Source organism: Anopheles merus, chromosome 3R, assembly GCF_017562075.2.
Source record: "Anopheles merus strain MAF chromosome 3R, AmerM5.1, whole genome shotgun sequence".
NCBI lineage: Eukaryota > Metazoa > Arthropoda > Insecta > Diptera > Culicidae > Anopheles > Anopheles merus.
In genome coordinates this window covers 8702577-8726947 of record NC_054084.1, presented here as the reverse complement: position 1 = coordinate 8726947, position 24371 = coordinate 8702577, and the positions used below count along the sequence as shown (strand labels likewise).

General features: G+C 47.6%; 5 protein-coding genes across 10 annotated transcripts in view; 2 read left to right on the top strand and 3 right to left on the bottom strand.

Annotated features, from left to right (window-relative positions):
• Positions 1 to 64: 64 nt before the first annotated feature.
• On the bottom strand, positions 65 to 1195 carry LOC121595597 (thyrostimulin beta-5 subunit). The gene is made up of 2 exons (XM_041919679.1): positions 503 to 1195; positions 65 to 418 (listed from the first exon to the last, which is right to left on the bottom strand). Exons 1-2 carry the CDS (start codon positions 905 to 907, stop codon positions 308 to 310), a joined length of 516 nt encoding a protein of 171 aa, XP_041775613.1. The 5' UTR covers positions 908 to 1195; the 3' UTR covers positions 65 to 307.
• A 1333-nt stretch (positions 1196 to 2528) lies between these two features.
• LOC121595599 (thyrostimulin alpha-2 subunit) lies at positions 2529 to 3485 on the top strand. The gene is made up of 2 exons (XM_041919680.1): positions 2529 to 2872; positions 2954 to 3485. The coding sequence occupies exons 1-2, from the start codon at positions 2779 to 2781 to the stop codon at positions 3223 to 3225; spliced, it is 366 nt and encodes a 121-aa protein (XP_041775614.1). The 5' UTR covers positions 2529 to 2778; the 3' UTR covers positions 3226 to 3485.
• Positions 3486 to 3683: 198 nt separating this feature from the next.
• On the top strand, positions 3684 to 5584 carry LOC121597200 (elongator complex protein 3). Its single transcript, XM_041922790.1, has 3 exons — positions 3684 to 3777; positions 3841 to 4082; positions 4152 to 5584. The coding sequence occupies exons 1-3, from the start codon at positions 3756 to 3758 to the stop codon at positions 5532 to 5534; spliced, it is 1647 nt and encodes a 548-aa protein (XP_041778724.1). The 5' UTR covers positions 3684 to 3755; the 3' UTR covers positions 5535 to 5584.
• A 3-nt stretch (positions 5585 to 5587) lies between these two features.
• On the bottom strand, positions 5588 to 6939 carry LOC121597201. The gene is made up of 2 exons (XM_041922791.1): positions 6260 to 6939; positions 5588 to 6177 (listed from the first exon to the last, which is right to left on the bottom strand). The coding sequence occupies exons 1-2, from the start codon at positions 6895 to 6897 to the stop codon at positions 5688 to 5690; spliced, it is 1128 nt and encodes a 375-aa protein (XP_041778725.1). The 5' UTR covers positions 6898 to 6939; the 3' UTR covers positions 5588 to 5687.
• A 3883-nt stretch (positions 6940 to 10822) lies between these two features.
• The window catches only part of LOC121596473 (mucin-5AC), an 89691-nt gene continuing 76142 nt past the window's right edge, over positions 10823 to 24371 (bottom strand). For 5 of the 6 annotated variants that reach the window (XM_041921461.1, XM_041921463.1, XM_041921462.1 and 2 more), the window contains exons 5-7: positions 21693 to 22032; positions 20497 to 20946; positions 10823 to 20409 (exon numbers count right to left, since the gene is read on the bottom strand). In XM_041921461.1, coding sequence (XP_041777395.1) covers positions 18763 to 20409; positions 20497 to 20946; positions 21693 to 22032 — 2437 coding nt within the window. In that variant the 3' untranslated portion in view covers positions 10823 to 18762. The remainder of the gene's footprint in view (positions 20410 to 20496; positions 20947 to 21692; positions 22033 to 24371) is intronic. The other variant, XM_041921466.1, reaches the window with a different exon arrangement.

Here is a 24371-nt window from a genome sequence, read left to right as displayed (position 1 = left end):
TGTCTCGAACATCGATCCGCGCGAGTCTGCTTGTTTCGAACAAAAAAAAGTCCCTTTCAGTGAGTCGGTTCAAAAATAACGCATTTATTTAATTCGTTTTAGGCTCTACTGGTTTACATGTATCCGTTTTGTGTTGCTGTATAGTTCCATAGTATCATGCAGAACACACGCCGTCTTCTCGATCGTTGGCAAATCGGTTGGTGTACGGCTTCAATCTACCCTCCGCTCTTCTTCTCCACACGTTGAATGGCTACCAAATACGGGGGACGATGGAATGGGTTAGTTGTAGCTTCCGAAAGCCGACATTCTACGGATATTCTGGGTCCGCATCTTCCTCGTCGATTTGAAATATCTTCGTTACCGCTTCGGTGTTGAGTTGCTTTGGCCCTTCACAGCTGGTATCAGTGCTGGAGCAAGTCTGCACAAAACGAAGGTTAAATGACAGTGAACTAAAACAGATACAATTGTACTTCTTTCAGCCAAGCCACCGCCCCCACCCTACCTGACAGTTGCAAGACTTTGGCTCCATGTACTCGTACTGGCGCGCGGCCGGATCCGCATCCGGATGGCAGTGGCGCAGTAGGGCTACCGCTTTCGTCCTGCCGGCGTGCACGCACACCGGATGGTGGGACCGCTTGTACGGAAACCGCCAGTCGGAGATTTCGTTCGAATCACAACGACCCCAGCAGGACAGCACGCTCACGTGATCCCAGCACTCGCGGCCCTTGCTGTCCGTCTGGGACACGCGGTAAGTGAACAGCCGCTTGTGGCAGCCGAGATATGCCGTCTTGGGGCGATCCGCCGTCAGCTCCCCATCCGGCTCGGACGATGATCCTCCCAGCGTGAGGATCACGCAGAGCGCGGACAGCAGCAGCCGACCGTGCACCGTTCCACCGGTAGCAGCCATCGTCGGTGTCGTCCCACCCTTGGAGGAGCACAGAATTGTGAACAAAACTCAACAGAAAATCACGCACAACAATCGCGCACTTTTTCACATGTACACTGGGCGATGCGGTTCTGGTGCAAAAACGGTTTCAAGAGGGGGAAGGGGGAATTGGGAGATTAGTTGTTCAGGGGAACGATGTAATCCAGATTTAGGAAGCGATAGCAACGGTTTTTAGATTCAACATCACTACCATCAGATCCGCTGCTGCACGGGGGCCGTTTGGTGCGACACTACAGTTGGGTTTGAAAAGGGAGCTCGTTTTTATATTCCTAAACGCGGGGATACGTTGCCGCTTTCCATCTCCTTTCGGGTGGACCATGCGCACAAGCGTTTGTGCTGCCAGTTGAGCAAAGTGACCACTCATGCATGCCGCGTGGGTGTGGACTGTGTGCGTGTGCACTTTATTAAGATGCCCAACCACCACCCATCCTTTCAATCGAGGATTAAATCCACATGTGACCGAGTGTCCTGGACTCTTCAAGGGAAAACAGCTGATTCTCGCCCTTGGCCGGGGGATGCAAATGATGACTTGTGCGCGGGTCGAACGCGTTGACTCAAGTGCCAGAGAGAGAAATGCAAATCTCACTAATCCGATTGCCGCCGACCAGTCAAGTGCGGCAGGAGAATTGGGAAATTATTGAAATTTTTACGAAACTGACTGGGGAAAGAAAAACAATTGCTGAAATTGCGATAACAAAAAACAAGTCCTGCCTGTTGCTGTAAGACGGACAACTACGACGCGCACGTGGACATCACCCTCATTTTATGAGAAGATGATAAATGTATGAAAAAATATAACCAGTCATTCCACGGGAGAATTGATCCATCAGCTCCAACGGAATTTGAACAATTCACTTTCAAAATATTACACTCCCAGGGGGAACAGGCTGTTTTTTTTTTGTGGGGCGACCAAATTGTTGACTCGAGGCGCTGAACTTTGACCGTGATTGAATCAATTCCTGTTGGTAAATAATAGACAGAAAGTGGCGGAGTCATGCTTGCACGTACGTGTGTTGGCCTTTTAAATTGTAGTTGTTTTTAACGATTGAATTTTGTGTCGCCCATGCCGAGTTCTACGAATTTTTGAACTTTTTTCCATGGGTTGTGGAATGGTTTTTAGTGAATTTTCTTAAAAGTTATTGGTCTGTTTTGGATTTTCTCAACAAATCCCAGGAAAAAAGGTGTATTCTTCATATAATCTTGTACTTTCATAAGCAAAGCGGCGTAGAACTGCCAATGTCATTGCCATCAGTTTGTTAAATGAGGTGTCTAGATGAAAATGTCTAATATATGCACCCCTGAGTGTGTCCTCGTGTACTTGCGCAATTGTTTTAATTATTCAAATGATTTTTTATATCTTTCTTTGGTGTAAGGATATCCACCGATAAGGATATTGCTGCAGGATTTACTTACAGTATATTTTTAGCCTACCGATTCGAACACTGATTCGCAGAAGTTTTGTGCACTACCTACCTACCCACTCTCAGCTGATGCGGTTCAGGACAATATAATCCCTTTAAGTTGCGCATGGTCAGTCAGGCAAAGCTCATCCTTTCCCTTTCGGGGAGGACTATAAAACGTTGCGCCATCGCTTTCGGAGGCCATCAGTGGCGTGCCAGTCTGCTTACCGTTAGCACCAGTAACAAGGATGAGTTCGGGCTCCTAACAAGCGCACCAAAGCAACAGAGTTTGCCCGCTGGGCCCATTGCCACCTGCTAGTCGCCATAAGGATAATACTGTACGTTTTCCGCATCAGGTAGAACTCGGTGGCGGTGATCCAACAGAGCGCCGTCGGTTGTGTGGCTGCGGAACTCGGTGGTTTGGAAACGAAAATGTCATGGCTTCGCTTCGTGTCGGTTATGTTCTGTGCGTTCATGCTGGTGAAGGCGCGCGAAACCTGGCAGAAACCGGGATGCCATAAAGTGGGTGAGTGTGCTGGGTGGTGGGTTGTGTTGGTTCCGCACTAGCAGGTGCTGTTAATGTACACGTACGCTTCGCCATTTGCAGGACACACGCGAAAGATAAGCATCCCGGATTGTGTCGAGTTTACTATCACGACCAATGCGTGCCGCGGGTTCTGTGAATCGTTCGCCGTACCCTCGGCACCGTTTGCACTGGTAGGCCACAAACCCCCGCAACCGGTGACATCCGTCGGTCAGTGCTGCAACATCATGGAAACGGAGGACGTGCGGGTGCGAGTGCTGTGCATCAACGGCATCCGGAATCTGACGTTCAAATCGGCTACCAACTGTTCCTGCTACCATTGCAAAAAGGATTAATTAGGGCTGGAGCGGTCCAGGTGGACCGCCAAGCGCTCGCTCGTTGTGAGCATGTGAGCAGCGTGCGTGTTCCCGCGTGCGACACACGTGCGTTTTATTTACCTCTGAGCCACTTGCTTGGAACCGACAAAGGGAAAGGTTTCGCATACAGCTGCTGCTACTAGTGCTCTACTGGATAGTGTACAAAACAATATTACATGATGCTATATACATATACATACTGCTGGATAAAAAAGAAACTATGAGAAAGTTGTAGTTAATCACAAAACCTGGCGTAATCATTGATTCGTCCGAAAAAAGCGACGTTGCTTGCTTTCATAACAGTAACGGTTTTTGTTCGAAATAATTCAACGGTTTGAATTTGACGCTTGTTCGAAACGTCAAAAGCGAGAGAAATTCGCACCGATTGACAGCTTTCTCTTTCTCTCAGCTGTCAGTTCCAATTCTCAGCTGTCAGTTTCACAATAACAAAATAATGCGTGTTATTTTCGGCTGATTGCCGCAGATTGTGCACTAAATTTACTTAAAAAATGACGAAAAAGAAGCCTTTGGGTAAGAGATTGTTCAAAAACTTTTAGAAATAATGAACCTATAAGAACTCATTTCCCATTTTAGGAGTTGGGTTGAGCCGAGATGAGCGAATGCTGATCGTGGTTGGTGAAATCATCCAGGAGCTGCTGAAAGCGCACCATGAAGGCAAGGACGTGAATCTGAACCGGCTGAAAACGCGCATCTCTTCCAACTATGGGTTAGAATCGGCACCGCGGCTGGTCGACATCATAGCGGCCGTTCCGCACGAGGCCAAATCCATTCTTTTGCCGAAGCTACGCGCAAAACCGATCCGGACGGCGAGTGGCGTAAGTGGAGCTGTGGTATGTCGCTCCAAATGGCCTTTTCTCACACAATTTCTTGCCTTGTACCCTCAGATTGCAGTGGTTGCCGTTATGTGCAAACCACACCGCTGTCCGCACATCAACATGACGGGCAACATTTGCGTGTATTGTCCCGGCGGTCCGGACAGTGATTTCGAGTACTCGACGCAAAGCTACACCGGGTACGAACCGACCTCGATGCGGGCGATTCGGGCACGGTACCACCCGTTCCTGCAGACCCGGCACCGGGTGGAGCAGCTTAAGCAGCTGGGTCACTCGGTCGACAAGGTGGAGTTTATTGTGATGGGAGGCACGTTCATGTGCCTGCCGGAGGACTATCGCGATTTCTTCATTCGCAACCTGCATGACGCTCTGTCTGGCCATACCAGCTCGAGTGTGGCGGAAGCGGTCAAGTATTCGGAAAAATCGCACACCAAGTGCATTGGCATCACGATCGAAACGCGGCCGGATTACTGTCTCAAGCGGCATCTGTCCGATTTGCTGTCGTACGGGTGCACCCGGCTCGAGATTGGCGTGCAGTCGGTGTACGAGGATGTGGCGCGGGACACCAACCGCGGTCACACGGTGAAGGCCACGTGCGAAAGTTTCCAGATGTCGAAGGACGCCGGCTTCAAGGTGGTTTCACACATGATGCCAGACCTGCCGAACGTGGACATCGAGCGGGATATTGAGCAGTTTATTGAGTTTTTCGAAAACCCCGACTTCCGCGCGGATGGGCTGAAAATCTATCCCACGCTGGTAATCCGCGGCACGGGCCTTTACGAGCTGTGGAAAACGGGACGGTACAAGAGCTACCCGCCGTCGACGCTGGTCGATTTGGTGGCGAAAATATTGGCCCTGGTGCCACCGTGGACCCGGGTGTACCGTGTGCAGCGTGACATCCCGATGCCGCTCGTTACGTCGGGCGTTGAGCATGGAAATTTGCGCGAGCTGGCTCTAGCGCGCATGAAGGATCTCGGCACGGACTGTCGTGACGTGAGGACGCGCGAGGTTGGTATCCAGGAAATTCACAACAAGGTCCGACCGGATCAGGTTGAGCTGATTCGGCGGGACTACGTGGCGAACGGAGGGTGGGAAACGTTCCTATCGTACGAAGACCCGAAGCAGGACATTCTGGTGGGACTGTTGCGGTTGCGCAAATGCTCACCGGACACGTTCCGCCCGGAGCTGGTCGATAGCTGTTCGATTGTGCGGGAGCTGCACGTGTACGGGTCGGTGGTGCCGGTGAATGCACGTGATCCGACGAAATTCCAGCATCAAGGTTTCGGCATGCTGCTGATGGAGGAAGCGGAACGTATCGCGCGGGAAGAGCACGGCAGTAAGAAGCTGGCGGTTATATCGGGCGTTGGAACGAGGAATTACTATCGCAAGATTGGGTACGAGCTCGATGGACCGTACATGTCTAAGATGCTGTAAGACAGCATTTCCGAAATAAATTCAGGACACAAATAAAGTGTTTCAATTAACATTTTCATACGTGTTTAATTTCACAGTTCAACAGTTTTCAACAATAGTTCATATTTTTTACACAACAGAGGGAGAAAAACGATTTTTATCCCAAGGGGTCGTTCAAAGCAACGCTTTTGGGACGCAAATTGCTTCTACGAAGTTGTCATAGGCGAGATACGCTTGCAACAGTTCCGCCGTGGTCGCACAGGCACCTCCGTTGCTATGGAGCTGTCCCAGCAGCCACAGGAATTCCTTACACACGGGAAGCATATCCTCTTTGGCACAGTCGTTAAAGAGCAGTGAAAGCTTCAGCACGCTCTTCTGCAGCTGATAGCGAAGGATTTCTTCCACCTGCCGTGTGCCGGCGGAAGCCTGGTAAGCAAGTATACGTATCGAGAGTAGAATAGAGGCCGCGTGTGTGGGAAGATGAAGGTCGTGTACGCTGAAAAGAAAGTCCAGACATTGCCGAATAATCGACGAAGACGAGTCATGACAGACCAGCGCCGTGCTGGACAGACCGTAACATTTGTACAGCAATCGTAGACTGCTTGGATGCAGCTGCCTTCCGACGAAGCATTGCACGATTTGTGTGAGTGTTGCAGGTTCAATTCTGAGCGGAAAAGCGAAAAAGATGGATTAGAACACACAAGCAAAAAGGCGAATTGCTCAGGTATGTATCACAGCAAACTTACTCCTGCTCGTAGTTGAGTGCTAATTCTAACGTTAAAATAATATCATCCGCCGCTTCTTGCTCGGTCACTGACGACAGCAATCGGACCAGCACCACCACCAGCCCCTGCGAGAACAGCAGCTTGCTTCCTTTTGGGCTGGAGCCGACGATGTTTTGCAGCGTCCAAAAGCACGTCTCCTGCAATGGCCGACAGTTGGGATTTTCCGCCAGCGCTATCAGGTAGGTGCCGGCAAAGTTGGCTATCTTCTCGCAGCACACATCGTCCCCGAGCGACAGATTGCACAGACACTCGGCCGCCAGCAGTTGCAGGTTGTAGTCGTGCCCGGTCAGCTCTTTCACTATCACGTTGATCGCACCGGTGGTGCGGATAAAGTGGGCAATGTTTTCCCGGCTCTGCTGGAACCCGTAGCTAAGCCGCACCAGGTCTAACGGATCGCAGCGCTTCCGGCGCTTGATACGACCCGCCAGTCCCTTGATTTCCTGCTCCGTAATGTGCTCGATCACACCGATCGAGTGTTCCAGCTCGCCCAGACCGGCCCGGTTGCGATCGAGCTCCTTTTTGCGGTGCGTCTTTTGGCCCCATTTTAGCTCGTACCGCTTCTGGATGCGAATTTGTTCGAGCGGTGACGACTGGTTCATTTTGTGTTCCTGGGCAACTGGTTTTTGCCGCACAAAAGGGCGACTCTGTTTTGCACAGCTGTCAAAAAAAAGACAGCTGCTCGAACCGGAGCTGCTCGAAAGAAAGGATAAGATAGAATTTACAGTGTAGAAAGAACTCGAAAAGTGACATTGAAATGATAGTTTAAAATTGTTTCCGTTTTTTTCAAACTATCATCCGTTTTTAGGTTTTGTAGGTAAATGAAGATTGATTTTTTATTATTAAACACATAGAAAAGTGCATACACCTTAAAAAACTACTTACCCACAGCCCAAATGTAGGACTGAGTCGTATGATATTATAAGAATACCATAAAGCTGGTCAATGGGAGGCTGGCGGGATTAATTTTTGCACGATATGAAGATAGCGAGCACAGTCTTTTGATGCATACATTTTTTTTCAAATCTAGACACATTTGAGTTTCTGAAACAAGTACTGTTCAGATCCATGAGGTACGTTTCAAATTTTACACAGAAGAGTTGTTGTTTTTTAAGTTCCACATCTCGTTGGCAAATCTCCGAGCAATGTATGACTTTTCCGTGTTAATCAGTCGGTCGAACTTTTATGATAAGAATGCTTCTTGGGCAGTTGCAGGCAGTCTGAATCATGGCGAAAATGTTGAACTGAATTCAGCGCAACATTCTTTACTGGTAAGCACTTCTTCCAATGTCTTCTTTGAAATTCCTCTACACCATACAGCCACTGTAAAGCTGTATAAGCTGTTAATTTAATGCTGCTTCGACGAAGCGTTTGGTGCGTGTACACGATGTACATTTAAAAAGTGGTCGTGCTCTTAATGTTTGCGTTGTTTTCAATGTTTTCGTTCTCGGGGTTTGCATATGAAATGTTAGCAACCAAGCTGGAATATCTGCAGAATAAGCTGATCCAGAAAGGTTACGTGAAAGAGCAAGATCGCGAATCCATTGACAAGAAGCTGTCTGGAATTATAATCTACTATAGTCATCAATTAGCTGAGTCGAACGATGGGTAGTAATCACACCACACTGCTGACACAGTCGAATAAAATGCCCGTCGTACAGGCCTGTTTGCGGCTTGGTTGTTTATGACTGATTGGTTCAGCATTTGCTGGAGAGTAATTCCTGAGGATTAAAGGCTCCCTCGATCCGAGATTACAATTCTTGCGGAGGCTGGTTTTTAATGAAACCAGTTAACACTTATTGTTGTGGGCAGCCGTGCCGACCCCTGGACTTGCCGTGGCAGTTGCGCTGCCACCGGTCAACGTCCAGGAGGACGACAGTGTGTCACACACACTGTCGCACACACTAAGCAGCGCAAGGCTTAGTGTGTGCCGAGCGCACAGTTAGAGTGTGTTAGCGAGCCGATCGAGCAGGAGCTCTCGGCAGGGGCGCTCGGTGCGGCTGGTGCGCGGCCACCGTACTATTATATTTTAAAGTGTATTGGATGTTTCGTTTATGTTTTATTTATTATGTACGTTATAAGTGTTTTAATAAAAGTAAAAGTGCAAAACACAACAGTGGCGACGAGGATGGGATCCTCCTGCGTAAGGGGGATCCAACAAGAACCCGCGGACGCCATCGCGATCGGGCCCATCTCGTTTTTGCTGCATCATCGCAGCGGCCATCGCGTTGGCACCGGTCCCCGTGCTTGCGGGACACCGCGAACGGTTTGGGTCGCCACCGCCGCCAACACCGAGGCCCCCGGCTGCCGTCCCATCATTGGCGACCACATGGGCAGCCGAGCACACACTCTCGGCGACAAGGAAGGTCGTCGGGCTGCAGCCCCAGCAACGCCAGCAGCACCAGAGGTGAGGCACCTTTCCGCCTTGCTGCTGGAACATCGGATGGGCGTCACATCCGCCCATGCTGCAGCCCCAGCTTCATCGGGCGAGGACGCATTCCGCCCAGCTGCAGCAGCAGCAGTGCAAGGATCCATCGGCGACGAGCAATACCGCCCCGGCTCGAGCTCAGCACATCATCGGCGAGGCAGCAATTCCGCCGCGGCTCGAGCCCTGCCTCTCACCACGGCGACGTACCATTCCGCCTCGGCAGCACAACAAGGATCGGCAACGCACAAGTTGCATCGGCTGCAACACAGCAGCACACATCGGCGCGAACGCTTTCACCCTGGCTGTAGTTGAACAGGCGTCGCCAATTGCGCCTCGGCTACAGCCACAGTGTCCAGAGGGAACGAGGTAGCATGCCGTCCCGGCTGCAGTCGAACGGGCGTCACCAAATTGCGCTGCGACTGCAGCCACAGCATAAAAGAAGGGCGATGAGCCAACGCATCGTAGGAGGGCGAGGAACAATGCCGCCCGAGTATTTTCATCTCTGCCGCCCGTCATCAGAAAAAAAATACATCGCTGCTGCCCTGGGGCGAGGATCATCATCATCATCGTCATCATCATCGCGGCATCATCATCATCGCGGCACCTTCATCATCGCATCATCATCATCATCATAGTTATCATCATCGTCATCATCATCGCCGTCACACCATCGCCGCCGTCCCAGGGAGCGGCACAGCAGCAGCATCACCGCCGCGTCATCGCCATCGCGGTGTGGCCCGAGAGCAGCAGCCAGCGCTGCTCAGCGCACCAACATCGGGGTCCCCACATCTTGGCAGCATCGGTCGGAAGGGTTCACCACGCCGGTATTCCCTTAGTGGAATACCCCCCGCGTCGGTTCGAGCCCTTCGGTATTAAAAGGGGGAGATGTTGTGGGCAGCCGTGCCGACCCCTGGACTTGCCGTGGCAGTTGCGCTGCCACCGGTCAACGTCCAGGAGGACGACAGTGTGTCACACACACTGTCGCACACACTAAGCAGCGCAAGGCTTAGTGTGTGCCGAGCGCACAGTTAGAGTGTGTTAGCGAGCCGATCGAGCAGGAGCTCTCGGCAGGGGCGCTCGGTGCGGCTGGTGCGCGGCCACCGTACTATTATATTTTAAAGTGTATTGGTTGTTTCGTTTATGTTTTATTTATTATGTACGTTATAAGTGTTTTAATAAAAGTAAAAGTGCAAAACACAACACTTATAAATACGGGTACTCAAACGTCGCACATTAAATGTACAGAAAATATTAAAAACCACTAGTTAAAACTTATATTTAAAGTTAAAACTAAACGCGAGCAGCGCTCCGGAAGCGCCGGACGCTCTGTAAGGGACCTCTTGCTTGGTCGGCTGTAGAACACGCACTGAACCGATGGTGCTTCGTGTGCAGGGCAATGTGTGTAGCGCACAGTAATTCCCATTGGATGAAGTACGAAATTGACAAGCCGATTGATGGAGAGAGTTTGTTGATTAGCAAAAACTGTTGCACAACACACTCTCTGCAACAAATTTTGGAACATTGCAGACCATTTAGAAGGAGATAAGAGAGTGAGCCAGAATCGATGTAATGGATCATTGAACCTGAGATGCAACTGGATGAAGGATCAAATCCGAGTTAGGGCCATTATAAAAAGACCAAACCATACTCAATCAACATGCGTTATCGCGCTGTCTGCATTGATATTTGTAAGATGGAGTAAGACAACATGCTTCCTGAAATTGGAGAGATAACCGTTGATCGTCGAAAACTGTGCTAAAGAGAGATACACGTCACAAAAGTTTGAAATTCGTACTGAGTTTTTAAGAATAGCAGGGATCTACAACATTATCATTACTTTTTGCTCAACCACCTGTCTTGCCACACCCTGATAACCAGTCGCTCTGTTGTTTCTTGTTTTAATCGTTAAGAGAAACAACTAAATGAATAATTGTTTTGCCCTTTTGATGCATTTTAATAGGTACGCGAACAACAAAATCATGGTCAACAGCCCATACTCGATACGGTGATCCCATACCCGTGATACGTTCCACTGCGAAACGACGAACCAGATAAGTCATACATTATCAAAAAAAATTACACCATTTCATTTCATCATCATTGGGCGTTTTATTTTTCACATATCAATTCGTAACACACTTCTCTGTACCGCCTGCCACCACATGCCAATTTAATGATTTACGCGTTCTATATATCGTCATTCCTCAGTTTATGCATCTGTTTTGCGACTTGCAATCGCAACATTCGTTACTTATTGGCCTCTGCCCGTGTTGCTGTTCCGCTTCACGCTTTTCTCTAACGCTAGTTTGAAACTTAAAGTGGGTTTGTTGTTGTTTTTTTTATTTCCTTTTTCTCGCCATTTTTTATACAATTTATACAGCACTAATTATTAAGTTAAACAACGTGGATGTTTTCTTTTTTTTCTGTGTGTTTTGTTTTCTCTGCTTTCGGAATATTCTAAACTTTCCTAAGATTATCATACTCAATATCGGTATTATTTGTTATATTTATGTTTCCGTACGAACTATATGCTCTTTTCGATTCTTTCATTGTTTTTTTTGTTTGTGTGCTAGTTGATGTTTTTGCATGCCATCTTCTCGGCTGGTTGTTTGATTGTTTTCCGTTTTCCGTTTTCCACCATCGCGTGCTACAACATACAATCCTAAAATTATTATTATGATTTGGTTGAATAGATGCTGCGCCCACAGTCCGCCCGGAGTTTTCGTGTTCGCACGTTTGCGGGGTGGCAATTATTTAGCACTACTTAATAATAACTTCAATTAGGTTTCCATTTTTGAACTGCACACCTTAATGCAAGGTGTTAGTTGGGTTTTCTTTGTTTTGGTTTGCCTCACTGGGATGGCGTTGCGAACTTCCAATCCCCATGCATACGATTACACAACTGCTAATTAACGTACTACAATAACATCCGGCTTTATTTGTTGGTTTTGCAAAATTTGAATGTGTTCAACGGCTAAACAATTAGTAGTATTGGTTTGGGATGCCAAACCGGCAAGCAGGCGGGCGCATACGCCCACAAAGACGATGCTGTCTGTTTGGAGTGTTTTGTTGGGGCGTGTCGTGTGTCACGTTTGTTACAATTAGTCGCTTTATCATCCTACTCAATAACGATTCAAGCCTTCATACATAGGAGCTGTGTGGATTTCGGCCTATCGATTGTACCGGGGAGTTGCTGAACGTCTACTTGCTTGTCTATCAATGGTTTGCTTTCCGCATTCCGCATGTTCTATTCACGTAAGCTTCATACACACAAGTAACAATGTCGAGTAATGGGTTGCAGTGTCCGTGCTTTGCGTGGTATTGAGCACTGTTTGCAGTTGTATGCTGAACGAAAAAAAAAAAAAAAACGAAGCCTTTTAACGATTGGGTGTTTTAAGCTAAACGTTCTGCTCCTTAGTCTACTAAATCGTCAACATATATACCGCACATTCCCTGGTACTGTCGTATGCTATCAATTCAATACTTGTTGAGAACTCTACCGACCTATTAATCTTATCATGTTTATGGGCGTCAGGGCGTTTGCTACTGTCTGAGTTTGCTTATTCGTACCATTTTCCCTGGCGAGTGTGTCTATTTAATTGCAAAAGTTTACCCTTTTTTTATTACGTTTTCATTCACTTTTCCCTCTCTGACGGATTGTAAGCTCAGTTGTGTATTGTTACATTTTAGTGCTAGATTCTTTTACACAAATTGTCTGTCACTAATGGTAATTGCAAAGTCCGTCAACTAATTCTGCTGCATTTGAATCAACGTTGAGCGCAAACAGTGGGTTTTGGATGAGAGCTAGAAACATAATGCAAACTGCATAGAAGAAGCGCAGGATGGGGTGGGTCGTGATTAAAATGTCTGACATTTCAACAGTGTTATTTATTGTTTCTCTTTAATATATTGTTATATACTGCGAGATTTGTTTTTTTTTTGTTTTGGGCTTTGCTTCGTTTATCGTTTAACTGATGCGTGAATCTCAAAACGTTCGGAACTGTTTGTCATATAGTAATGACTTACTTTTCCATTATTATAACATCCGTATAACAATTTTACTTAGTGTGTTGTTCCACCGCATCTGTTATACTTATAAACGCGGAACTTCTTCTCTATTAACTGGTAAATGTGTTGAGCTCAGTCAGTAGTAAGTGATTCGCCCCTATCTTCTGTTCAACCTGTGTTTCTGGACAACCTGTGTGTAGTAATGTAGTCGAGTCGAGTGCTAAGACATAAACAGCCTTTTCTTGTTCGGCTGTTCTATACGCTTTTTGGCTACTGTTTGCATGTTTTGTTTTTTGATAGATAATCGGAACGGACAACAAGGAGCGGAACAGAGTAGAGCATGCTGTGCCAAGAGCGGCACCAGAGGTATATATTCATCAGTAGGTTGACAATCGAGTGTTCTCCGTGGTGGATGTACACAGAGCGGCGCTACACGAGGACACGAAGACTACAGACAAACAAAACCGAGTCATTTCTATCACAAATCCTTGTCTAAGACAGGCAGCTCAACCCCTTTTTTCTCCTACGGTTTCTGGCGCGCTGGAGGAGCATTTAGAGAGATACGCTACGGAGTGCTAGAATCCCATTTCCCATCCTTCAAACGGAGCGCTTCAGACCGTTTCATTTTTGCATACGCAAGCCTAGCTCAAAGCATTTGTTACAATTTTATATTGGTATTTTATTCTACACTCTATTTAAAGCTACTGCATTGATTTATTTATGTTTTTTTCTTCTTCTAGTTATCGGTGTGTGTTTTTTCTCCCTCTCCGTTTCTCTTCAATTTAGCATTCAATTTTGGAAATGTTGATGATACAGTTTCGATTTAGCTGAATATACGTCTCAGTAATTAATGTTTTGTCCGAACCAACTTGCTTTTATTCATTTTATTTTTGCATTAGTTGAAATTATTTTGCATTGATTTTCCTGCAAATAATAGCGTATTTATTGAAGTTTAAATAAAATGTCCTTCTTTTATGACAATTATTTCGCACGTAACATTGTCTCTATTCTATTTATGGTTTTGTCTTCGAACACTTCATATTTTGTTTATGAATTCTAGCTAAGTATCAATCGCGTCCTTCGAAGCAGTTAACAATTTTGAAAACATTCCTATCACCAGCTAGCTTTCAACTTATAACTTTTGGTAACAAAAAGAATAATACGAGAAGAATTCACTATCATAATAGATGTGCTTAACAAGACAACACAATTGTTCTAGAAATAACCAACATATTTTCAAGATTAACAAAATATTTTCAAATTTGTTTTTAAACATTCACATTTACAACCATGAAAAATAATAGAATAATAGAAAGACGTATCCTTTAGAAAGAAAAATAACATGATAATTGAATATTCTAGTTCTTGTAACGACAGTAAACACTATCACTGGTATGTTGAATAAAACGCCAACCACTGTTTTTAGTGCAGATGTTTTGCACAGAGATACTGGCTGATCGTTCCGGTAGAAAATCAAAATACAATTTATTACAGTTTTTTTTGTTCGGCTCATCTAATCCGCTCACTAAAAGTCCCATATCAGCAAAGAGAGACTAAGTGTTGTTGTGCAATCATAAGTACAGCACGATGCGCAGCTAAGACAATTGCCACACTACCACTAGCAGAGAAACCAGTAATGATGCACCTAGCAACAATTATAAGGGGCGATAGTGGATCTGTTCCTCGACTCTACCCGTACGAATCTTTCGGGGTGAGTTTTTGAATCCCCGTTTTGAAATCACATTAAAAGTATGACACACGCAGCTGTACTATTGTGCACGTATGGCAGCTACTTCATAGTACACAGTGATCAGTGATAGTAAGTAGTATGCGGTAGCTAGTTGCAGCAGCAGTGCACTACTAACTCACCGCCCAATACACAGCTAGTGTACCTAGAGCTCTAAACGTTACGACGGTAAAATAAGACAAGTGTTATTTGTTGCCACTCTCTCTCTTTCTCTCTCTTCTCTCGCCTGTGTGTGCTTCCTTTAAACTCGAAATTGACATTCTGATTATCGATCGTTACAACGTTTTCTGCTAATTCTCCTATTTCAGCACCTGTTTTTAGATTGAGCTGTCACACTAATCGTTGCGTGTTGCTCTCGCATGACGTTTTTGTAGAGATTAATTTCCTCGACCCCGCATTTCAGCAACATAGATTAATACCCGCACAAACACACACACGCACACAGACACACGCACACAAACATACACACACATTATCTCCTAGCTCAGTTAAAACAGATTTGGTCTTTCACAGTTCAACTCCGAAGGCAACATAGAATTAGTGTATATAGTGTACACCGAGTTTTATTTGCTTTTGTGTATGCTTTCAGCTTTCCACCACCATCCCGCTCCTGCTCCAGATAGTGTGCTTTCCAATTGTAAAATTCTTATCTTTACTCATTACCTTATTGATTGGATTGATTGATTCATTGATTGATTCATTGATTGGTTGGTTGATTGGATGATTGTTTAATTTTCTTCGCTTTTAGTTTTTTTTTGCCATGTTGAAATGTTTTGTTCCGCTCTGTTTTGCTGATCATTTTGTTTCATTTCAAAGTTTCGTTTGGTCTATTTGCTTCCTTCTAAATGATTTGCTTTCCTTAATATCAAGTTCGTCTTGCTTTTAAATTCATCTTCGCTACCTAATTTGATGTTCTTTTCCGTTTTTAACCTTTCCCGTTTGTTATTATTTCAAACCTTTAAATGCATCTGGTATTATTCTTTTCTATTCCCTTTAAATTGTGTCTAAACAGAGAAATTCAAAGAAGAAGCAATTTAACACAAAAAGGATGATATTATATGTAAGGGAAGAAAGTATATGAAATCATTACACTTTTGCTACCACTCGCCAATTCTTCGTTGATTCCTCTGAAAGCCCACAAACGTTGGTGTATACAATGCCTTTCGCAAAAACACAGTGAAAACTAACTCCACACGCTCCTTCCGAAAGCTCTGTTCATCAGGCAGCAAGTAATCGGAAAATAATGTTGTTCTTGGAGGCGACATTCAACTCGTGTCCTTTACCTTCCACAAACTTTGTGGCCGTACCGAACGCGACCGCGACCGGGCTGTGAAGGGTGTTAAAAACCATGAGCACAATTTAATTTTCAATTACCATCTACCCGGAAATGTTTATTTACCACGCTATCAACAGTTACACGAAAATCGTGATTAACTTTCCTGCACGTGTTTTTCTCTTCTCCGCTGTGTAGACAGCTTGACAGCGGGGAGGTAGCGGATAGAAAACAGGGAAATTGTACGAAGCGCCAATGGGGGTGTTGTGGGCATGGGCCGCTCCAGGAAGTACGGACGAGAAAGTTTGGAAAATTCTATGAAAATGCATACCAGTTCCTTCGTTGTCGTCGGTGATTTCGCAGTGCTCATTGCAAGGGAATGATTTTGCCTGAAATTATTCTGCTTTGAGAATTCTACGCTTCTACGGCTTTTCTTTGCATTTTCTAGCATTGTTCTCTTGGTCGCGGTGTGCGCTATTCTGCACACGTATTGCGGAAGCGCTTCAAGGTGCCTATTTGCTGGTTACAGCTGTTGTTCGGTTTTGACCTTTTCCTTCCGAAACGCTCATTTTCTTACCGTTTCGCGCGATTCGGTGTGATTGTTGTTCTGTGCTTACAATTCATTTTTAGACCGAACATCTTACTGTTCCGGCGCGTGGCTTATCCAATCATGCACACATACACACAAACTCATTCAAATGCTTGAACAGCTTTTCCAACCGTAGGACGCAAGTTTGAGGGCCGCTTGCTTACTGCCGACTGGCGCTCACAGTCTCATGAATATTTAAATTGCGTCAAGCTTTCTGACGAGCTTCGGGTTCCTGCTACTTTCCTGCTGCACTGTTTTGTTTTTTTGTTGGTTTGTTCTGTGGTTTCTGTTTTGTCCCGTTCACGTGCAAAATCCTCCTGTTCGTACCGTGTGTCTCTGTTAGTTTTCAATTCCTGCAGCATTTTCTTGGACGCCCCTGCCCCGAAAACCTCGGCCAGAGTTTTCAATTTCACAATTTAGGTTAAACATTTATTCGTTTCTTTACATTCGCACCGGCCTTTTTTCCACCGTCAAATTGTTCTCCACAACCCGCTGCAAGACCATGGAAGAGAGCATGTGTGTATGTTTCGAATGGTGGAAAATCTGGCGACAACCAAGATGTGTAGTGTAAAAAAAAAACACCCAAACCTTTCTCCGAAATGGGGAATAAATGAGCAGTAAAATGAGTGCTTATGGGTGGAAATGATCGGCTAAAGAGGTTCACCATCGCGTTGGCTCAGCTTTAGAGGGGTGACGACGGGTGAAAAAGAGTGTGTATGTGTAGTTTAGATGACATTTTTGCACCACACTGCTGCTTTGCCTTGTAACTCGGTGTACAAGAAGCACAGCGGAAGCGTACGACGGCACGACTCCCGCAACTACTCTGGTAACTGCTGATTGCATTTTGAAGGTGACAGTTGGTTTTTGTATCGACATAAAATTCTTTCGAGCTTGTTTCAAACTCCCCTAAATCGACCTACTCTACGCCCGACCGTTTTTTGATAGTAGATAGATTGTTTGCTGTATTGTATAGATTGTAGAGCTCGTTGACCTGTAGTTTTATTCTCACTAGACTGATGACTATACACGACGCCGCGCTGAAGCTGCGTTTACTAATAGAATAGAACACTACGAATGGGGGTATATAGAGGGTTTGTATAGTAGTAGATGTGTGTTTGGCGTGTGTTTGATCCAAATATTATCCATATTATCCATAGTTTGCCTCCTGCTCCAGAGAATGGAACTTTGGAAGGTAACTCATACACACACGCACACGTACACATTTCTTCAATAGGCACATAATTGCAATTACATATTTCTTTAAATATTCGATCCCATGCGTTGACGTATGTTCTTTGCCCTCCCCGAATTACCGATTATCTTAATTTTGACCAATACATTATTGCTTTCCGCTTGAGACTGTGACACGAGAAATGATACTCAGGCTGCTTATACACAAGAGTGTGTGTGTGTGTGGGTAGAATTATGGGAAACGAATTTGACACCAGTTTGCTGATTATGCGGCACCTATTTCATCTCCGTTTTTGGCAGCTTGTCCTACGAGAGGTTTTATTTCTTTTAGGGGAATTTTCCAAAAAGAAAAATATCTTTCCTTAACTACCAAAACCGGAACAATCCTACACACATGCTACACTAAAAAAACTCGTTGCTCTAAAGAGAGGGTAACACTCCGAGGGTTTGTTTTGCTTCGTTTACGCAAAGAATCATAACTGGAAGGAATGTCCTCTGTCGCTCACTGCCGTCTTGCGGGACCGGATATTGTCATGGGAGAATTATGAGTGTGTGTGCGTTTTTCTTGTTTTCCGTTTGCCACTCTTCCACAAATATATCGTCCCGATTGGTCCATTAGAGTTTTTTTTAACGAGAAAATGGGTGAAGAGATGGAGAATAGTAAGAAGTAAGGAAAATGGTACTAACATCTTCTACCCCAGATGAGTGATATATCTCTGTCAAATCCAAATGTCAACCCAGCAGCCATTGCTTCCTCGCCGCTAATCTAATCTACACCATTGCTGTGTTGGCAGGTTGGAGCCGAAAGTGACAGCTGGTAAACGGAATTTGACAGTTCGCCCTCCCGCCTACACTATTTACTAATCGTCGCTACTAACATCAACAACAAATCAACAGCGTGAGCCCCCGGGTGCGTAGCAGCAGTCGTTTTGGGGGAGGGGGGGGGGGGGTGTTGTTTTTGTTTCAACAAAAGTGGTCAACATCTTCAACGGCACGACTACGCGGTTGTGGGGATAGCTAGCAGCAGTGCGAGAGATGTGCAGTTGCAGAAGAAGTCAGGTGTGCCAGAGAGAGTGAGCCGCCGCAAGCTTGGAGTTTTTCTGGACGGATTGATAGATCGATCGGTGTGGGGGTGTGAGGAGGGTGGTGGTGCGTTGCCGGAAGTAGCTGGTAGATGATGCTGGGTGGCGGCCGTCGTCCACAGACCGGATGCACTGGTGCACGCCCGTGACTAGAAGAGCGTTTCCTTGGACCACTTGCGCGAGGGCCCCGGAATGCAGGGATCGTTCGCCGACAGGGCTGGCGCGGACGAGGACGGATCGTCGTCCTCGTCGATCGCCAGTATCGGTAGCTCCAGAATCACAGAAGGACTTTTAATGGTGGTGTTACTGCTACTGCTACTGTTCTTAATGATAACATTAACCTCAACGCACTGCTGCTGCTGCTGGCGGGCCGACTCGCCGGAACTGCTCGGGCGGGTGCTGCTATCCGATTCTGCGCTCCGTCTGCTGCTGCTCGGCCGATCATCGTCGGGCAGGTGCACCATTACGGTCGGTGGCGGCCCACTCGCCGTCGTCGTCGTTCGCGTCCCTTTGGGAATGGCGCCGAGCGGTGACTGGCGCTGCTGCTGCTGCTGCAGGTTGCTACCGCCGGCGGTGAAGCTGCCACCACGACCGCTGCTGTCATTTGGTTGCTGTCTTTCGATGATTGCTTTCGTTTCGATGCGTTTCCCCACGCCAGGGCCGCTGGTGGCCGCTGGCTGGACGCCCCGCTCACCCGCCCTGCCCTTGCTGCCGGAGCGATTGCTAATTGAAAGACTACTTAAGTAACTAGTATCGGTTGTTGGTTGGTGGTGCAGCTGCTGCTGCTGCTGCTGCCGAACGTCCAGCTCGTGCTCGAGCTCGAACACCGAACGGTCGTTGCCGCAGGGTAGCAGCGTACCGCCGTCTTCCTCCTCCTCCTCCAGCTCGTCGCCCTGCGCCAACGTTGACTGTCGCCGGTAGAGCGAGCCGCGGCCTCCGGTTCGCTGCACGCGCTGCTGGCCACCGTGCGATTCTTCGTCCTCCTCGTACGGCATCGTCAGGCTCAGCTCGTCACTGTCCGTGCTGAACTGCTGCAGATCCTCGTCCGTGTCGGCCCCACTGTCCTCGCCGAACACCGAGTCCGAACCGCCGCTCTTCGGATCCGTGTCCTGGCAGTCGATCGACGACATCTTGAAGGAACTGAGCGATGCTAGCGGGGCACGCCGCACCGCTGTGGTGCTGTGATTAACATTTGCGCCATTACTACTGTTGTTCGTCGCGTGCGCGGTGACGCTGCGAGGCTCGGCCACCGATCGCTGCAGCAGTATGCCGCCATTCGCTAAGCTGACGTCATCGGCCGGTCGTCCGTTGCTGTACGGGCGGGTGCCGGACGTGCTCGGCTGTGCTCGTTGTCGCGTCGGACGGTACCCGAAGCCGTCCTCTAGCCCACTGCCGACCGGATACTCCGAGATGCAGTCGATCGAGCCGTCGTCGTACGCGGGTGCGATCACGCGCGACCCCCCCGAGGAGGTGGAGGGTTGGGGCGTCAGAAACTGGCTCGCCGATCTGCCCCGGCTCGTAGAGGGCCGGTCCGAGTCCGCGCCCTGGTGGTGACCCCGGTGCGTTATCCGCTCGCTTGGGCAGGGCGACGATTTGGGCGTCGCTTCGATGATGTTGATGCCGGGATAGAACGGTTCCCAGTCGGTCGTGTCGTCGCGGCTCTGCTGCCTCGACGGTGACCGCGATATCGGTGGTAGCGAGGAAAGGCCGAGCGTGATGGCGGAGCATCGCCGCTCGAGGAAGGAACTCTCCGTACTGCAGCATGTCATCGCGCTGCTGCGGCGAGATTCGTTGCACTGGAAGCAGAGACAGAGCAGGGGAAACAATTAGCCCGTTTTGTATTAAATATATACACACAAAAGCAGGCGGGATTATAGCTGTACCTTGTTGGGCACGGAAAGATAATTGCTCGGATAGCCAATCTCGGCCGTCGTGGTGAACTGATCGAACTCGTCGTCCGCCTCCTCGCCGTCGCTTTCGAGCACGTAATCGTCCTGGCCGAAGCTGCCGCCCATGTTGTAGGCACTGAGCACGCGCGAGGACACCGACACGCTGTTCCGGTGCCCCCGCGTGCTGCTGTACGAGAAGCGGCGCGAAGGGTTGAGCAGGCTGCTGTAGCCACCGCTGATCGAGGACATGCGGCGGCCGCGGCTCAGCATCGGAGGGGCGCTAATGTTCCCGAGCGATAGTAACCGGTCCCGCTGCAGCCCCGGGTAGTTGATGTTGAGCTCCTCCTGCAGTAACGAGAATGCCGTCGCCTCTATTGCTTCCTGTAGCTCGCGCTCCTCCTCCTCCTGTATGACGGCGGCCGCGACGGCCGCTATCGTTGGATCCTAGGCACAGGGAGAGAGGGGCAGAGATTAATCAAATATTTAAAATAATAATCAAAATATTTCTGTTTTCATGGCTGAGGTTGAGAGTACATTAAAGAGTTAAATTACATCTTCATGAAGCTCCCAGTTGTTTACCCAGAATTGCGTGGAAAACTTCAAGCTCGTTCAAGGAAAAGATTTCAAGAGCTCTTCAACACATTTTTATACATTAAAGTAGCTGTAAACTTCCACTGAAACACTATTAAAAAACTCGCAGCATGGCACAGCTACCAGGCAAAAGGCAACAAGGAGTAAACTTAAACAGAGCGTAATGGTTGAAACTTGCTCCAGCGATCGAGCGACCAGCTCAAGCAAGACTCAACAACAGTGCTGTGGAAACAATATGCTAATTGATGTGGTTTGGCCGACCTTTCGTTGCCCTGTTACTGTCTGTTTACCTTTCAGTTGATCCCGTTTGGCTCTTGGTTCGCTAAAGGATTATATTTTTGCTGCACCAACAGGTCTTCAAACACTCCTTGCCGGAGTTTGCAAATTCATTTCTTTGTTTAGCATGTTTTGCTTTCCCGTTTGCATTTATCCAGCTACTGTTATTGCGCAAAGCACGAGTAAAGAGGGTGTTTTTGAAATCTCAAAACGCAAATTTGGACAGTTTTTCTCCCTCCCATGGACATGAATTTTTGAGCAAATTTTTGAGCTGCAGGTCCAATTAATTATACACAACTGCATATCACCGGCCGGTCACCTACCTTGAGTGCTTTGGCCGTCGACCGCGTGCGGCTCTTGTAGATGACGAGGAACACCATTAGGCCGAAGAAACCGCCGAGCGTGGCCGCTATCCGGACGCCCGTCATCACGTCGTACGTGGCGTAAAACTCCATCCTGAGCCGCTCCCGTTCCCGGTCGACCTGCGTTTGGTTGCTGGAGAGACGAAACGACGGTAACAGGGTGGCTTGGGTGGTGTTGGTGGTGGTGGTGGTGGTGGTAGGGGGGGTAGGCACCGGGGTGACCGGGGGTCCAGTCTTGGTCGGTTCAGCGGGGGCGGCGTAAGTGACCGTCCGGGGCACCGGGCTCGCTTTGGCGGTAGAACTGCCACAAGAAGGGACCCACCGGCGGTACGCGTTGCCGCAACATATTAAGCGGCGGAGGAGCAGTTGAAGAATTACGGGGGAGGGTTTGGTTGGGATGGGAATGATGGTTACATAAACAGCACGAGCACGTAGAACACCGATTTTTTACGGAGCGGGATTTGGCAGGTTTCCGAAAGGAGATTCAGAGTTTCGGAAGGAAATGAGAACCACACAAAGCGGAGGAGAAAGAGAAGAGATTTGGGAAGTGGTGGAAGAGAACAGACAGAGAGCAAGAAAGGGAAAGGAAAGAGAGAGAGAGAGAAAGAAAGAGACAGAGAAAGACATATAGAGACCGAATGACGGACAGATAGATATGGTGCAGATGATGATGAGCGTTGTAAAAGGGTCAACCTCTCTGTTCCAAGAGCTGATGGGATTTTTTTTTTGCATTTTGCTGCAGAGTGAAAGCAATTAAGGTGCGTGGTGGAACGTGAAAGCGGAACTGGCATATGTTTGGGTGTGCGAGAAAGAGAGGAAAGCAAGCGTAATAAGTATGGGATGTTCGTTAGGGGGTAAATATAGCCTTGTATGTGCCGTATCTCACGCCAACCGTTGGATACTTGTCTCAATTCCGAGGTAAGCCGTGTCCGCCCATTCGCCATCTTGCGGCAAAAGATTAACATTGTCATTCAGGTGCAGGGTTTGTTTGGTCCGTCTGTTTCTTTTTTTTTTGGTTTTTCGGTCTCGCCCGTCTCGTTGAAGTACCAGCGGGGAGATAAAAACCGGAATCATACCCTCGTTTCTCGCTTGGACATAAAGATCCGTCCTAGCAGCGCACAGGGCGTGCAGCTACGAAGGATGTCAGGTTGATGCTTTCCGCAAAACCTGACAACGCTTCCAGCTTCTGTGTTTTTTTTAGTGCCATTGTGATGCTTTCTCTCTTAAAAAGCGTAACAAACGTTTCGACGTTGATGATCGGCGAAGCAAACAAACAAACAAAAAAATAAGCGCACAGAGGATCCTCATTTTTTGAAGGATGAAGCCGATTCTGCACCCACTTTTTACAAGCGACCGCGGCGATCTCTCCGGGAGGCGGATTAAAGTGGAAAGATTTATGGGATGGTAGAACGAGCGACAGGTGACGCTGGTGGCCTGAGCCTGAGGAAACAAATAACGCACAGCGCTTGGTGGTTCGGTGCCATTAGGTCAGAGTGCAGAAAAACGAAAGAACGAAGCCGAGCGGAAGGCAGAAGGCTCCCGCAAAAAAAACATAACGAAGCGCAGCCTATTATGGTAATGGGGTATTCGTGGATAAATTTGGAATTTTATTTGGCGACCCGCGGTGGCGGTGGTTGTGCCCGCTGCGGTGGAAAAATTATGATTGTAATGTCTAATTTATTGACCCCAGACGTTTACGAGGCAATACACTTTATATACAGGCAGGCCGTTTTCAGTGTGGTGTTCGGTGCGTTGGTGCCGTTGGTCGCCACAAAAGGGAAGTAAATAAAACATGAAACTAGATGCCGTGCAATGGTCGAAAAAGATAATGGTATAATTCAAAATTGTCTACACCAAAGGTGTGGCGCGGTCGCGAGGAGGGAGCCGTGGGAGCAATAGAACTTAACGGCTTGTACGCAAATTGGTGCACGAAATTAAAAGCGTTTTAAAATAGCGTCAACAAGCCATTATTTATCTGTGAATGAGGGGAGGCAACGTTTTATTTAATAAATTTCATTCCCACATTTTTTGGAGCAATTTTCCACGTATTTAAAACATCACTAGGCGCCTCCATCGGCAAGGACATTCGGAGCACCATGCGTCTCCATTACATTAAAATATTCGTTTAAAAAATTATTTAAAGCAATACATGCTAAAAACATGTAATAACAAACTGGGTTTCGAACGCTTTTTTGTATTACATTCAGCCCACCGATACCCTGTTTGCATGTTTGTGTGTCTAATGGATTGGCACAATCCTCGGCTCGAACTTAAACCACCAAAACCTCAACAGAATTCGAGCGTGCTCAAATGACCTTCACATCTACGGTTGGATGCACAAGAGAGGCTCCAGTAATGAACGCGCAGATAGAGTGCATGCTGCCGATGGCCAGAGATCAGCAACCAATCGACCTCAGGTGGGGTTCAGCGGGGTCAGCCAACAAACAAACATGATAATCCATCCAACTGGCAGCCGCAAATACACGGGGGGCGGGCACAGCGAAGATTAAATTACTAACCATTTGTACCGCCGACAAAGAGCGAAATGCGAGCTGGCTCGATTCTGTCTTGCCCCGAACTGTGTCGGTGTGCACGTGGTTGTTAATTTGTGTGTTTGCAAGGTCATGGCAAGCTATAGGG

Coding starts and splice junctions, on each gene's coding strand:
- LOC121595597 (XM_041919679.1), bottom strand. CDS start 907: ATGGCTGCTACCGGTGGAACGGTGCACGGTCGGCTGCTGCTGTCCGCG. Junction 419..502: donor CAAAGTCTTGCAACTGTCAG/GTAGGGTGGGGG, acceptor CGTTTTGTGCAG/ACTTGCTCCAGCACTGATAC.
- LOC121597201 (XM_041922791.1), bottom strand. CDS start 6,897: ATGAACCAGTCGTCACCGCTCGAACAAATTCGCATCCAGAAGCGGTAC. Junction 6,178..6,259: donor GCACTCAACTACGAGCAGGA/GTAAGTTTGCTG, acceptor TTTTCCGCTCAG/AATTGAACCTGCAACACTCA.
- LOC121597200 (XM_041922790.1), top strand. CDS start 3,756: ATGACGAAAAAGAAGCCTTTGG. Junction 3,778..3,840: donor GACGAAAAAGAAGCCTTTGG/GTAAGAGATTGT, acceptor TTCCCATTTTAG/GAGTTGGGTTGAGCCGAGAT. Junction 4,083..4,151: donor CGATCCGGACGGCGAGTGGC/GTAAGTGGAGCT, acceptor TTGTACCCTCAG/ATTGCAGTGGTTGCCGTTAT.
- LOC121595599 (XM_041919680.1), top strand. CDS start 2,779: ATGTCATGGCTTCGCTTCGTGTCGGTTATGTTCTGTGCGTTCATGCTG. Junction 2,873..2,953: donor ACCGGGATGCCATAAAGTGG/GTGAGTGTGCTG, acceptor CGCCATTTGCAG/GACACACGCGAAAGATAAGC.